At 38.0% G+C, this 13,856-nt stretch overlaps 1 protein-coding gene across 4 annotated transcripts in view; it reads left to right on the top strand.

Moving 5' to 3' along the window:
• emid1 (EMI domain containing 1) overlaps window positions 1-13,856 on the top strand; it is a 383,223-nt gene that overhangs the window by 350,299 nt on the left and 19,068 nt on the right. For 2 of the 4 annotated variants that reach the window (XM_069932905.1, XM_069932907.1), the window contains exons 10-12: window positions 11,798-11,887; window positions 13,135-13,187; window positions 13,517-13,579. In XM_069932905.1, the coding sequence (XP_069789006.1) occupies window positions 11,798-11,887; window positions 13,135-13,187; window positions 13,517-13,579 (206 nt within the window). Of the gene's footprint in view, window positions 1-11,794; window positions 11,888-13,134; window positions 13,188-13,516; window positions 13,580-13,856 lie in introns of all 4 variants that reach the window. The other 2 variants (XM_069932904.1, XM_069932906.1) reach the window with 1 other exon arrangement.

Below are 13,856 nucleotides of genomic sequence, written 5' to 3'. Positions count from 1 at the left end.
AAGGGGTCTCCAACTCAAGGCCTAAAACTAGTCACATTGAAATAGCCTTCGGGCACACACTGGAAGAGCCAGGAGGTGTAAGACTCAGGATTGTGGAAGGTGGATTGAAGCTTGAGGGGTTCTTTCTCGACCTGGCCAAAAAATATAGGACCCTCCAGCTTAAAGGAGAGCAGCAGAATAGTTTTGGTTTGGGAAATACATGGACAGCAGCAGTTTTAAATTACTTCAGGCTGACAGTGAGCAGGAGATTTCGGTTTGGTCCTTGCCACTCATTACCCGGTGCAAATTAAAATTTAAAATCACATTGCACAATATCTGGCTTTAAATATTGCATCCTTAAATAACCCCAAACAGCCTATTTTCAGAGTCCTTCTGAAAATATATGTGGGAGATGATATGGTGATTTTGAACTGTAGTTCACTTTGCTGATGGGAAATGGGAACACAGCAAATGAATATTGCAAACTTGGCCTCAACCAAAATAATGGTCTTACCAATCTAAATCTGATCACTCTACATAACCATTGCCTACCTCCATGTACAGTGGCTGCAGTGCAAGCCAGCCACAGGATCTAGGCTTCTTTGACAGCACCTTTCAAACCCTGGAGCTCTATCGCATAGAAAGTCAATGTTATTAAAGGTATGAAAAAGTCTCTGCTCCTCCGAAATGCCCAAAACCCCGAAATATATGATTCTTCCTTGAAGAACAATATTGAAACTTCCTACCATGGGAGTAAGTTCACCACAAGGATTCCAGAAGACCAAGAAGATATAGGGCAGTTCAGTTAGTGCAACGCTATTGCAGCGCCAGCAACACAGGTTCAGATCCAGTGCTGTCTGCAAGAAGTTTGTATGTTCTTCCTGTGTATGTGAGTGTTTTCTTTAGGTGATTCGGTTTCCTTCCACATCCCAAAGGGTTAGTCGGTTAATCGGTCACATGGGTGTATTTAGGCAACGCTGGCTCATGGGCTGGAAGGGCCTGTTAAAATTTCTAAATTTAAAAAAATAAAGTAAAATTAATTAAGTTAGCTTGTCACCGTGGGGTTTTTGGGAATTAGTGCTGGATTTTCCTGTGATTACTACATGTGGTAAAGAAATATTGGTAGTGTTCCATATCCTGCCTGAAACATTCATTGGATACATAACATAACATATAACATAACATAACAATTACAGCACAGAAACAGGCCATTAGGCCCTTCTAGTCCGCACCGAACCAAACACCCCTTTCTAATCCCACCTCCCTGCACAATGTCCATAACCCTCCATCTTTTTCTCATCCATATACCTGTCCAACCTTTTCTTAAATAATACAATTGACTCCGCCGCCACTATTTCTCCCGGAAGATCATTCCACACAGCTACCACTCTCTGAGTAAAGAAGTTCCCCCTCATGTTACCTCTAAACCTCTGCCCCTTAATTCTCATTATTCCACAAAGCTTGGAAATGCCATGTTCCTTTTTAAAGATGAGGAAGTGCCAGCAGACCAGCACTTCCATGAACCCAGGGACAGAAGTTGTGGAGCACTGCAGAACTAGCTGTGTGCACAACTTTGGGCAACTGCATGCGCTTATTCCTCCTCTTCCTGGAAGCTGTGTGGCAAAACACCATGCTTATCACAGAGATCAGACAGGCTGCTGGGTATTTGCACTCGGCAGCATTACCTGGTTTATTTTTTGCCCATGAGAACCCTTCCATTTACTGTTTGACCTCGTGCTGTAGAGAGGCAAAATTGGCAGCAAGGAATATGTGAGGACTGAGTGCAGGGGTTTGGGCTGGGCAGTGCTTTGTTCAGAGATTCCATTCTCCCATTCCTTGCCACCTCAAGCTGTAAATCCCCACTAGCAAGTGAGTTATTGAATATTTAGTTGCTGGTCAGTGAATACTGATGCAGCAAGACTGTATAACAAGAATCCTATTCAAACTGACATTCATAGTGAGCAAGCTCAATTGCTCCTTTTGATTTTCTGTGAAAATAACCATTCCAGTTATGAACAAAAACACCCTTGTGTAGCGGTCCAATAATATCTCACTCGTTTTGAGACAGAGTCCTCCAGTAGCTGCAGGATTGACTGCAGTGCCTTCCACGTTCTTTGATGCTGCTTCTTCTTTGATCACCCTGGAGCAACATTATCTGTCTGCAGCTAAGTCGAGGTGTTGGAGAGTCCCACGCTCTCTGCTATCTCTGCCTTCATCAAGTGATCTCTTGCTAAGTTGAGATAAGCAAGTCTCCATATGGGAATCCAACTTTCTTTCTTACCAGACTCTCAGAGTCTGTGTGTCTGAGCTGGTGTGTGTTGGGTTATGGTCCTGTGAATGATTGGCATTCTGTCAATGTACGTGTCATTACAACAAAAGAGGTTTAACAGGTGACTGGAGCATAATAAATATGGTACCTTTATTTAAGAGGAGAAACCAGACGGGAAGCCAGGTAATTACAGATGGGTGAGTCAAGGATCATCAGGGAAACTTTTGGAGCAGGATTAATCAGTATTTAGAGAGGCAGAAATTAATCAATGAGATTACAGAGGGAAATCCTGTCTGACTAAATTGATTACATTTTTGAAGAAATTGATGGTGTGTCAATGTACGATAATGCAATGTGGTCTTAGTAAGGCCTTCAACGGGAGGAGTCACGTGATGGAGTAGTGGCCGGACGGTGAACTCCAGCCCTCTCCAGAAAAGTCGGGAAAAACGAGAGAAAGTACAAAGGCACAGAAATACAAGTTAAAGAAAAGTGAATATAAAGGTGGAAAGAAGATGGAGACAAAAGGAGAAAAATCAAAATCAACGGAAAGAAGAGAGGAAGAGAAGACAACGGAGGAAAAAGGTGAAGGCCTTACCTGTCCGAAGAGGCCCGCTGTGGAGAGAAGACCCCACTACTTCAGGTCGGTAGAAAGAGAACTACAACAATGGCTCACAGAGCCGAGTAAAAGTGCGCAACCGCGCATGCGCGAGGAGTCGCGCATGCGCGATGCGCATACAAAAAAACACACCGACGGGAGGGGGGACCAGCTGGGGAGTCGATCTCCACAGCCGGCAACGACAGCTGCAGAACACCTGCAGCAAGAAGACACCACAGAAGACAATGGAAACAAGAAAGAAGAGGAGGAAAGGGCAGCAAAGAAACAACAGATGGTCAACCTAGAGGAAGAAGAAGAGGAAGAGGAAGAGTACAGGGAAATAGAAGAAGAAAAGATAGGCAAGGTAAAGGAGGTACTTGCTCTTGTTAGAGGATACATGGAGTCATTTAAAGAATGGCAAACACAGGAATTCAATGATTTAAGAAGAAGAATAAACAACACAGAAAAGAAAATAAATAAAATGGATATGACCTTAACAGAAATGGGGAAAAAAATGGACAAGATGGAAGAACGGGCAATAGCAGCAGAAATGGAGGTAGAAGACTTAAAAAAGAAATTGGAGGAATCTAATAAAAAAACTAAAGAGACACAAGAATTACTAGCCCAAAAAATAGATATAATGGAAAATTATAACAGAAGAAATAACATAAAGATAGTGGGCCTTAAGGAAGATGTAGAAGGCAAGAATATGAGGGAGTTTATAAAAGAATGGATCCCTAAGGCCCTAGGATGTCCAGAACTACAGCAAGAAATGGAAATAGAAAGGGCACATAGAGCATTGGCCCCTAAACCACAACCACAACAAAAACCAAGATCTATTGTAGTAAAATTCCTAAGATATACTACAAGAGAAAAGGTGCTGGAGAAGACAATGGAAAAAGTAAGAGAGGGCAACAAACCACTGGAGTATAAAGGGCAAAAAATCTTCATTTATCCAGATATAAGCTTTGAACTCCTAAAGAAGAGAAAAGAGTTCAATGCAGCAAAAGCGATTTTATGGAAGAAAGGATATAAATTTACACTGAAGCATCCTGCGGTATTGAAAATATTTATTCCAGGACAACAAAACAGACTATTCTCGGATCCAGAAGAAGCACGAAAATTTGCAGAACAATTACAAAAATAGACTGAGGGATGAAGACGGGTAATGAGAGCAAAAATTATCACGATTGATATGTATGTGGGTAAAGACAAAAATAGACTGAGGGATGAAGACGGGTAAGGAGGGTAAAAATGACCACGATTGATATGTATGCGGGTAAAGAGGTATAAGAGTGAATAGAGACAACGGGCATATGTGAAAGTATCTGTAATTAGAGGAAAACATAGAAAGTATAGACAAGAATTAATAAGGGAAGGTAATGGAATAGAGAGAATAAGGAGGGAACTAAAAGAGTGACCTTTGTGACATATAAAAAACGAAATCTTTTCTGGGGGGGGCTGGGTGGGGGGAAAAGAGCGGTCACTGCAAAATCAGTTGACGCTTGCGAGTGGATTCGCAAATCCAAATGGAGAGGGGAGATGTGGTTGTCCGACAAGGGATAAAGGGCAACTCAGGAGGGGAAGGGGAGATTGGGGATAAAGAAGATAGAAATAGGAGAATAAGGAAAATGTTGGATGTTGTAGGAATGTTGTCTGGTAAAGAGTTGAAAATAAGAAAACAGAAATGGAAAAGGAGGAAAGGTAATGATGGAAAAACGGAAAGAGAAGATAAACAAAATATAAAATGGCTACGCTGAACTATATGACTCTAAATATTAATGGAATACATAACCAAATTAAAAGGAAGAAACTACTAAATTTACTGAAAAAGGAAAAAATAGATATAGCATTTGTCCAAGAAACACATTTAACTGAATTGGAGCACAAGAAATTAAAGAGAGATTGGGTAGGACATGTAACAGCAGCATCGTATAATTCAAAAGCAAGAGGAGTGGCTATATTAATTAGCAAAAATGTGCCATTTAAAATAGAAGAGGAAATAATAGATCCAGCAGGGAGATATGTTATGATAAAATGTCAGATATATTCAGAGCTTTGGAATCTACTTAATATATATTCACCTAACGAAGAAGATCAAAAGTTTATGCAAGATATCTTTTTGAAGGTAGCTAATACGCAAGGGAACATACTAATAGGAGGGGATTTCAATCTGAATTTGGATCCAAATATGGATAAAACGGGGAAAAAAATTAACAGGAAGAACAAAGTAACCAAATTTATAATTAAATCAATGCAAGAAATGAAACTTGTGGACATATGGAGGAAACAAAACCCAAAAGAAAAGGAATACTCATACTACTCGACTAGACATAAAACATACTCAAGGATAGACCTATTCCTGTTATCAGCCCACATACAAGGGAGAGTTAGGAAAACGGAATATAAAGCTAGACTATTATCGGACCACTCACCCCTGTTATTGGCAATAGAGCTAGAAGACATCCCTCCAAGAATGTATAGATGGAGATTAAACCCCATGCTACTTAAAAGACAGGATTTTAGAGAATTTATTGAAAAACAATTAAAAATGTACTTTGAAGTAAATACGGAATCAGTGGAAGATAAGTTTATACTATGGGACGCAATGAAAGCATTCATTAGAGGGCAAATAATAAGTTATGCAACCAAGATGAAGAAGGACTATAATCAGGAAACAGAGCAGTTGGAAAGGGAAATAATAAACATAGAAAAAAAATTAGCAATAAAGGAAGATACAACCAAAAGAAGAGAATTGGCGGATAAAAAAATAAAATATGAAACATTACAAACATATAAGGTGGAGAAGAATATAATGAAGACAAAACAGAAATATTATGAACTAGGGGAAAAAACACACAAAATCCTAGCATGGCAGCTTAAGACAGAGCAAACTAAGAAAACGGTATTGGCAACAAGGAAAAAAGACAAACAAATTACATATAATCCAAAAGAAATTAAGGAAAACTTCAGAGAATTCTATGAACAATTATACCGAACCGAAAACGAAGGGAAAGAAGGGAAAATAGATGAATTTTTGACTAAAATTGAACTACCAAAACTACAAATAGAGGAACAAAATAAATTAACAGAACCATTTGGAACAGTAGAAATACAAGAGATAATAAAAAATTTACCAAATAATAAGACACCAGGAGAGGATGGACTCCCAATAGAATTCTACAAAACATTTAAAGACCTAATAATACCGCCCCTCCTGGATGTAATCAACCAGATTGATGAGACACAAAACTTACCAGATTCATGTAAAACAGCAATAATTACAGTGATACTAAAACAAGGGAAAGATCCACTCTCACCAGCGTCATATAGACCAATATCTTTGCTAAACACAGATTATAAGATAATAGCTAAACTATTAGCGAACAGATTAGCAGAACAGGTACCGAAAATGGTAAATTTAGACCAAACTGGATTTATCAAAAAAAGACGCACAACAGACAATATTTGTAAATTTATTAACTTAATTCATGCAGTAGAAGGAAATAAAGCACCGGCAGTAGCAGTTGCTTTAGACGCAGAGAAGGCCTTCGACAGAGTAGAATGGAATTACTTGTTCAAAGTATTGCAAAAATTCAGTTTACCGGAGAAGTATATTAATTGGATTAAAGCATTATATAAGGGACCGTTAGCGAAAGTGACAGTAAATGGACATGTATCAAAGCAATTTAACTTAAGCAGGTCAACGCGGCAGGGATGCCCACTATCACCATTATTGTTTGCGCTAGCTATAGAACCACTAGCAGAATCGATAAGAAGAGATAATAATATAAAAGGAATAAAAATAAAAGACAGGGAATATAAAATCAGTCTGTTTGCGGATGATGTGATAGTGTACTTAACAGAACCAGAACTATCAATAAAAGAACTATATAAGAAATTGAAGGAATATGGAGAAGTGTCGGGATACAAGATAAACGTAAATAAAAGTGAAGCAATGCCTATGAATAACGCGGATTTCTCAAAATTTAAGGAGGAATCCCCATTCAGATGGCAAACGCAGGCAATAAGATACCTAGGTGTGCAAATAAACAAAAATCTAGGCCAATTATATAAACTCAATTACAATCCACTAATGAAAAAACTACAGGACGATTTAGAGCATTGGAAAGAGCTACCACTAACACTGATAGGAAGGATAAACTGTATTAAAATGAACATTTTTCCAAGGATACTATACTTATTTCAGGCATTGCCAATACAACTGACAGAAAAATTCTTCAAAGAGTTAAAGAAAATAATAAGGAGATTTTTATGGAGAGGGGGGAAACCGAGGATAGCACTAGACAAATTAACAGAATGGTATAAACAAGGAGGCTTACAATTGCCAAACTTCAAAAATTATTATAGAGCCGCACAATTAAGGTACCTATCAGATTTTTATCAAACAAGGGAAAAACCAGACTGGACGAGACTAGAATTAGATAAAATAGGGGAAAAGATACCTGAACACATATTATATAAATGGGACGAAAAATTGGTACAACATAGAACTTCTCCAGTATTACACCATCTCCTCAATATATGGAAGAAGATACATGTAGAAAGAAATAAAATAAATTACCAAATACCAAAACTAATATTGACGCAAAATAAGCTACTCCCTTTTACAATAGACAACCTTGCCTTTAGAAAATGGGAAAAAAAAGGGATTAAAAGAATAGAAAATTGTTTTTCAGGAAGTAGATTCTTATCCTTTGAACAAATGAGAGATAAGTACAATATAACGGGAGATACAGCGCTGGCATATTACCAACTGAGATCCTACTTGAAAAATAAATTAGGAAGCAACTTGAGTTTACCAGAGGGAAGTAACCTTGAATATGTGATTACAGATACAATGTTAATCAAAAGATTTATAAAAAATATGTATATTAAACTGCAAGAAAAGGAAAATGAGGAAACAAATGGTAAAACTAAACAAAAATGGGAACAAGATTTAAATATAAAGATAAAAAAGGAAACATGGGAGAAGTTATGCTCTGGAACGATGAGAAATACAATAAATACGAGGCTGCGTATGATACAATATAATTGGTTACACAGACTATACATTACACCGCAAAAGTTAAATAAATGGGACCCAACAGTATCTGATAGATGTTTTCGATGTAAAAAAGAAAGGGGAACAACAATTCATGCAATCTGGACATGTGAGAGAGTAGAAAAATTTTGGGATGATCTCAATCAGATATTAAATAAAATAACAGAAAACAATATACCAAAGAATCCAGAGATCTTTCTCCTAAGTAACATAAAAAATAAAGAATTTGGAATTGACTTGGAGGATGCACAAAAAAGATTTGTTAAGATAGCCCTAGCTGTAGCAAAAAAATGTATTATGTCAACCTGGAAATTGGAAGATAATTTGAAAATACAACAATGGTATATAGAAATGAATAAATGTATTCCATTAGAAAAAATAACATATAGTTTAAGAAATAATATTGAAATATTCGAACAAGTATGGGAGCCTTACATTAAATACAATAGCGAAAACCTACCGGGAACAAACATTACCTAAGTTGATGGAAGGAGAAGAGAAGAAAAAAATGGACTCAGTAGAATTTCTGGTGTATTTTTGTTGAATGACAACATTGTCTAACTGAATTAATGCAACCTAGATTGTATAACTAAAATGGATGAGAGGGGGGAGGGATGGGGGGGTGGCTTGGGAGGAGGGAGGGGGGAGGGAGAAAAAGTCACTGTAAATGTGTGGAAAAGAAAAAGTGTATATCATGGCTATTGTGATTTATGGTGTGAAAAATAAAAAATTAAAAAAAAAAAAAAAAAAAAAAAAAAAAAAAAAAAAGTAAGGCCTTCAACAAGGGAAATCAGTCCACAAAGTAAGGGCCCATGGGATCCACAGCAAATTTGGCAAGTTAGGTCAAAAATTAGCTTGATGATAAGAGACAGTAGACAATGGATGATGTTTGTTCTTATGAATGGAACTCTGTGACCAGTGCCGAAGTGAAGTTCTGCGACTCTCGCTGTTTGCCATGCACATCTAGTGTAGGTCATATGATTAGTACTTTTGCTGAAGTCATGAAAATTGATGGTTGTGTTTGGTAAGATAAAGAACGATATTGATTGGTAGGTAAGATAGGAGATGAAATCACAGATGGGATTTAAATCTAATAAATACGCAGGAGTGCATTTTGGGGGAAGTAATATGGCTGCAGGCCATGTCTAGTTCCTTGTCCCTATATGGGGATCTGTGCTCTCTTCACATAGAAGAAAGGAAAGAGAGATGGTAATATTGCTTGTGAATGGCGAACTTTGCTGATGACGGCCATGAGATGTTGATGGTGCATTAAGATGAGTTTGAGTGCTGGAGGTGGCAGAAAGGAAAAGAATGTGAGGAAATTGAAAAAAATAAGATTATCTGCAAGTTAAACTTTTTTTCCTTGTCTTTTGGTTTTTTGCTGATCTCCAAGCAAATTTACAACTAAGAGGCCATTAAAGAATTGAAGAAGCAGTTAGAAAACAAATTTTTGAAATGTGCCACATATCCAGTTTCAGGCTATTTAAGAGAGAATTAGATAGTTGGATGAACAAAAGGAATATTAAAGGGAATGAAGAGTGAGCAGAGGGGAGTCCCTGCAGAGGAATTACTGAAGCTGCCTTCAAGAGAAATGTGTGATTATAATTCATCATTTTTATTCTCATTATTTTGCACAGTGCATTTTTTTAGCATGAATTTTCCTTGCAAAATGAATAGAATTTAAATTGTCATCTGACTGCAGATAATTATTTTCCATGTAGTGTGATGAAACTCTCCCCAAATACTTCCAGTATTAAACTAACATATTGTCCTCTTGGGGGTGGAGGGGGGTTGGGGAGAGGGCAGGGAGAGGTATGTTCCACTGTAATTTAAGAAGGAATAATAAATCTGAAACAATAATTGTTGTGTCTCAGATGTTTAAAATCTGAAATATAATGGAGAATGCTGGAAATACTTAGCTAGTCTGTTTGAATCTGAGTATATGCTCCAGTTCAAGAAACTTTTCATTTGAATCAATTAAAGCTTTGTATTTTTAAGTACTGCAAGCTTGTTTGATAGCTTATTAGATCCTGTCTTCTGAAGTATGAAAACTTGTTCTATTCTGCAATGTGGCTATGCACTGGAGAAATAGAGGTTCCCTTGTTCTGGAACACCTGGATAGCAAAGATGCATACATCAGGATGCTCTTTATTGACTACACTTTGGCATTTAACACCATCATCCCCTCAAAACTGATCAGCAAACTCCAAGACCTGGGTTTCAACACCCCACTGTGTAATTGGATAATGGATTTCCTCACCTCCAGACCCCAATCAGCAAAGATTGGTAAGAACTTCTCCTCCACAATCTCCATCAGTACCAGATCACCACAGGGCTGTGTTCTTAGCGACCCCCACCCCCCTCACTGCTCTACTGTACACCTACAACTGTGTAGCTCGGTATGACAATAACATCATCTACAAATTTGCTGTCGATACCATGGTAGTGGAGTTGTATAAAGAAAGGAGATGAGTCAGCACACAGGATGGTGATTGAAAACTTGGCTGAATAGTGGACCAACAACTTTGCATCAAAACCAAGAAGCTGTTTGTTGACTTCTGGAAAGGAAAGCCAGAGGTGTACAATCCAATGATCATTGGGGGATCAGAGGTGGAGAGGGTAAGCTAATTTAGGTTCTTGGGAGTCACCATCTCTGAGGATCTTTCCTGGACCTAATACATCATTGTGAAGAAAGCACATCAGCCCCTCTACTTTCTCAGGAGTTTATGGAGGTTTGGTATGACATCAGGAACCTTGGCAATTTTCTACAAATGCGTGGTAGAAAGTGTGCTGGCTGGACCAGCTGCATCTCAGTCTGGTATGGGAACATCAATACCCCTGAGCATAAAGTCCTCTAAAATATAGTGGACACTGCCCAGAACATTATAGGCAAAACCCTCCCCACCACTGAGTACATCTACAGGGAACACTGCCACCAGAGGGCAGCAGCAATCATTAAAGACCCTCATCACCCAGCATATGCTCTGTTCTTGCTGCTGCCATCAGAAAAGAGGCATAGATGGCCCAAGACACACACCACCAGGTTCAGGAACAGTTGCTACCCTCCACCATCAAACTCCTCAACAACAAACTCAATCAGGGGCTGATTTAAGGACTCTTAATTGTGCATTTTATTGATTTTCTTTGCTCTCCCTGTATTGCAGTTCATTTGTTTACATTTGTTGTCTTTACAATTTTTTGATTATTTACATGTTTATGCCATGTACAGTTTATTTTTTTCCACTACTTTTTTTCCACTAATTCTGCTCCCACAGGAGAAAGGAATCTCAGGGTTGTATGTGAATGTCATGTACTCTGATAACAAATCTGAATTCTGCTCCCACGACTGGTGATGCATGTTCTCCTTGGAGAAGCAGCAAACACATGTACTTGCATGGTTCCATCAGGATTTCTGCCAGGGTCACATCAGGAAAGCATGACTGGGATGTTCTAAATATTAATGATTGGTCATTTTCTGTACAACCACTGTGTTAATTATTTATTTGGTAAATTAGCTCCACTCGAGAAAAAGGAAGAACACCCATTCTCTCCCCTTGGGCTGTTAACTGACATCAGCCCCTGAAATGGTCCGCAGTGTCTCTTTTCAGTCAATGAACAAGAGCAAAGACTGACTCATTATTGCTCCAATGGTTGACTGAGAGAATATAGTGTCAGACATTGTTGCCCAGAATTGTCGCGAAGAATTACTCCTAGGGCAAGGAATTTTTAACAAAGTTAAAAGGAAAAGGGACAGATTTGTTAGTCACCATTACAACTGCCAACATTTACGCTGAGACTCAAAGATTTTACTAATGTGCATGAACACGTATGTGAAAAGTTCTCCAAATTGTATTACCAATAATAGTGAAGGTATTATTCTTTGCAGCAGGTGATTCCGTCTTATCAAACACCTTCACAGACACCGTTGTAACTGGTGTTCGAGGTCCTCCCGGACCCCCTGGACCAATGGGACCTATGGGTATGTTTCACACCATGAAGACATATATTTTCTAGTGAAATAATCTGGCGCATTAATAAAATTCTAGCCCTTTATCCATAGTTGGCCAGCTTTCTTTCTTTTTCAATAGTTTTATTGAAATTGAAGTTCCAGATTGAAAAATACAGAGTACATAAGAATACATATTAAAAGTAAAATAAAAATAGATCATTACCAATTCATCCAAGGTACTCCACATTCTGAATTGACAAATTAAATTACAGTAAAATTTTATTATTTTATTGTAAAAGAAAATTTAAACCCACTACCAACAATGAAGCTGTTTGGCAAGAAGAGGAAAAAAGAACTCCTTATCAACGTAATAAATTACCCTATCAGTCAACACATCTGCATTCATGTCAAATCAGAGATTCTGTAAATAATTCAAAAAAGGGTCCCCAACAGTGTTGGAAAATTTAAATTAAAATTGGAAATTGAGCATCTAATCTTCTCTAAACTTAAACATGACATGACGTCACGTAGTCATTGAGCATGAGTAGGTGGAGCAATGTCCCTCCATCTGAGCAACACCGCCTGCCTAGCCATGAGAACTAAAAGCTAATACATGCAAATCAGATGCGTTAGAGTTATGCCTCTCTCTCCAACAATACCAAATAAGGCCAGCTTTCAAATAACATTGTGATGCTAGATAAAGGGATGTCACTTTGTGATATATTTTATTAAATAAAGAAACCTAGGCAAAGTAGCATTGGTCAGTACTTGTGTGAGCCATTTCAAACTGTAGTAAGCCAATAGATGCTTGTCACTCCCCATTGATAAAACTAGGAAGCATGATCTATCTGAATATTTTTATTATGTTTTCTTCGGGCCAACGTAGTTGGCAGGTTCCCCAAGCTGGAGGCTTCATGAGAGGGGTTGTGGAAAACAAAAATAATGTTGTGAGGTTTGTTTATTTTTGAAAAATTAGAAGAAAAACTAGAATTTAGGCATTTCAAAGAACTGATTAAGCTAAAACATTCTGAAATCCAACTGATATATAGGGAGGTGAAAAACAGACAGGAGAATCCTATGTATAGGCAACTCATACTTGTGTTCACAGATATTTCAGTAAATTTGGAGAAAAGATATAAAGAACAATATTTCCGATAGCTTTGCCTGATCCACATCAGGCATATATTATGCTCTTTACAGTAGTTAACACTTTTGTACACATATCTGATCTAGGGATTGACAGATAATTAATACACTGTTTTCTTGAAAACATTTAGGTTCACCTGGACGACAAGGACTCATGGGGCCTCCTGGGCTTCCTGGAAAAGATGTAAGTCATGACAAGATGGAATGTACATGGTTCATGTTGTGCGAGTAAAGCAAATTTTCCAATTTTACAGCATATCCACTCTTGGTCGCAGGGGATTTTTATTGGTGTTCTTATGAACCTTACTTCTGCAAACTCCAAAAAATATATAATTGAAACATTATAGGGAATGTGATGAGTAATGAATTCTATTTTCTCATAAATGAACTTTATCATGAAGAAAATCAAAGTCTATTGAATTCTCATATAGTACTTTTCCTTGAGAAATGTATGTCTTTTAATAAGTACCACATTTGAAACCATTTAGTCAATCCTTTTTCTAAAATACACAGGGAATGACTGGGCGAGCAGGTTTGCCAGGACCAGAAGGACGTAAAGGTGAAAAAGGAGACCGTGTAAGTTGCATTCAGTTTTGGAGCACAAAGTGAAGCAATTTAGTAAAAGTGCAACTTGTGTCTGCCATAAGGCAGATAAAGATTTGCCATTTCAGTCAAAGAAAGAGAAGCACAAGAGTTCCCTCGGAGTCAATGAGTGTCCGTGGATGCGCCTCCATCATTCCTGCAACTTCTGTAGCCACGCAGGTCTCCAGTTCAGTTCAAACCATTGGCAACCTGAGCCAAGATCAAACCTTTGACACGATTAGAACCCCTTCAGGGCCCTTCAGGGCCCCTT

This window comes from Narcine bancroftii, chromosome 4 (genome assembly GCF_036971445.1).
Source record: "Narcine bancroftii isolate sNarBan1 chromosome 4, sNarBan1.hap1, whole genome shotgun sequence".
NCBI lineage: Eukaryota > Metazoa > Chordata > Chondrichthyes > Torpediniformes > Narcinidae > Narcine > Narcine bancroftii.
The sequence above is the reverse complement of the archived record's forward strand: the minus strand, read 5'-3'. Positions and strand labels throughout refer to the sequence as shown.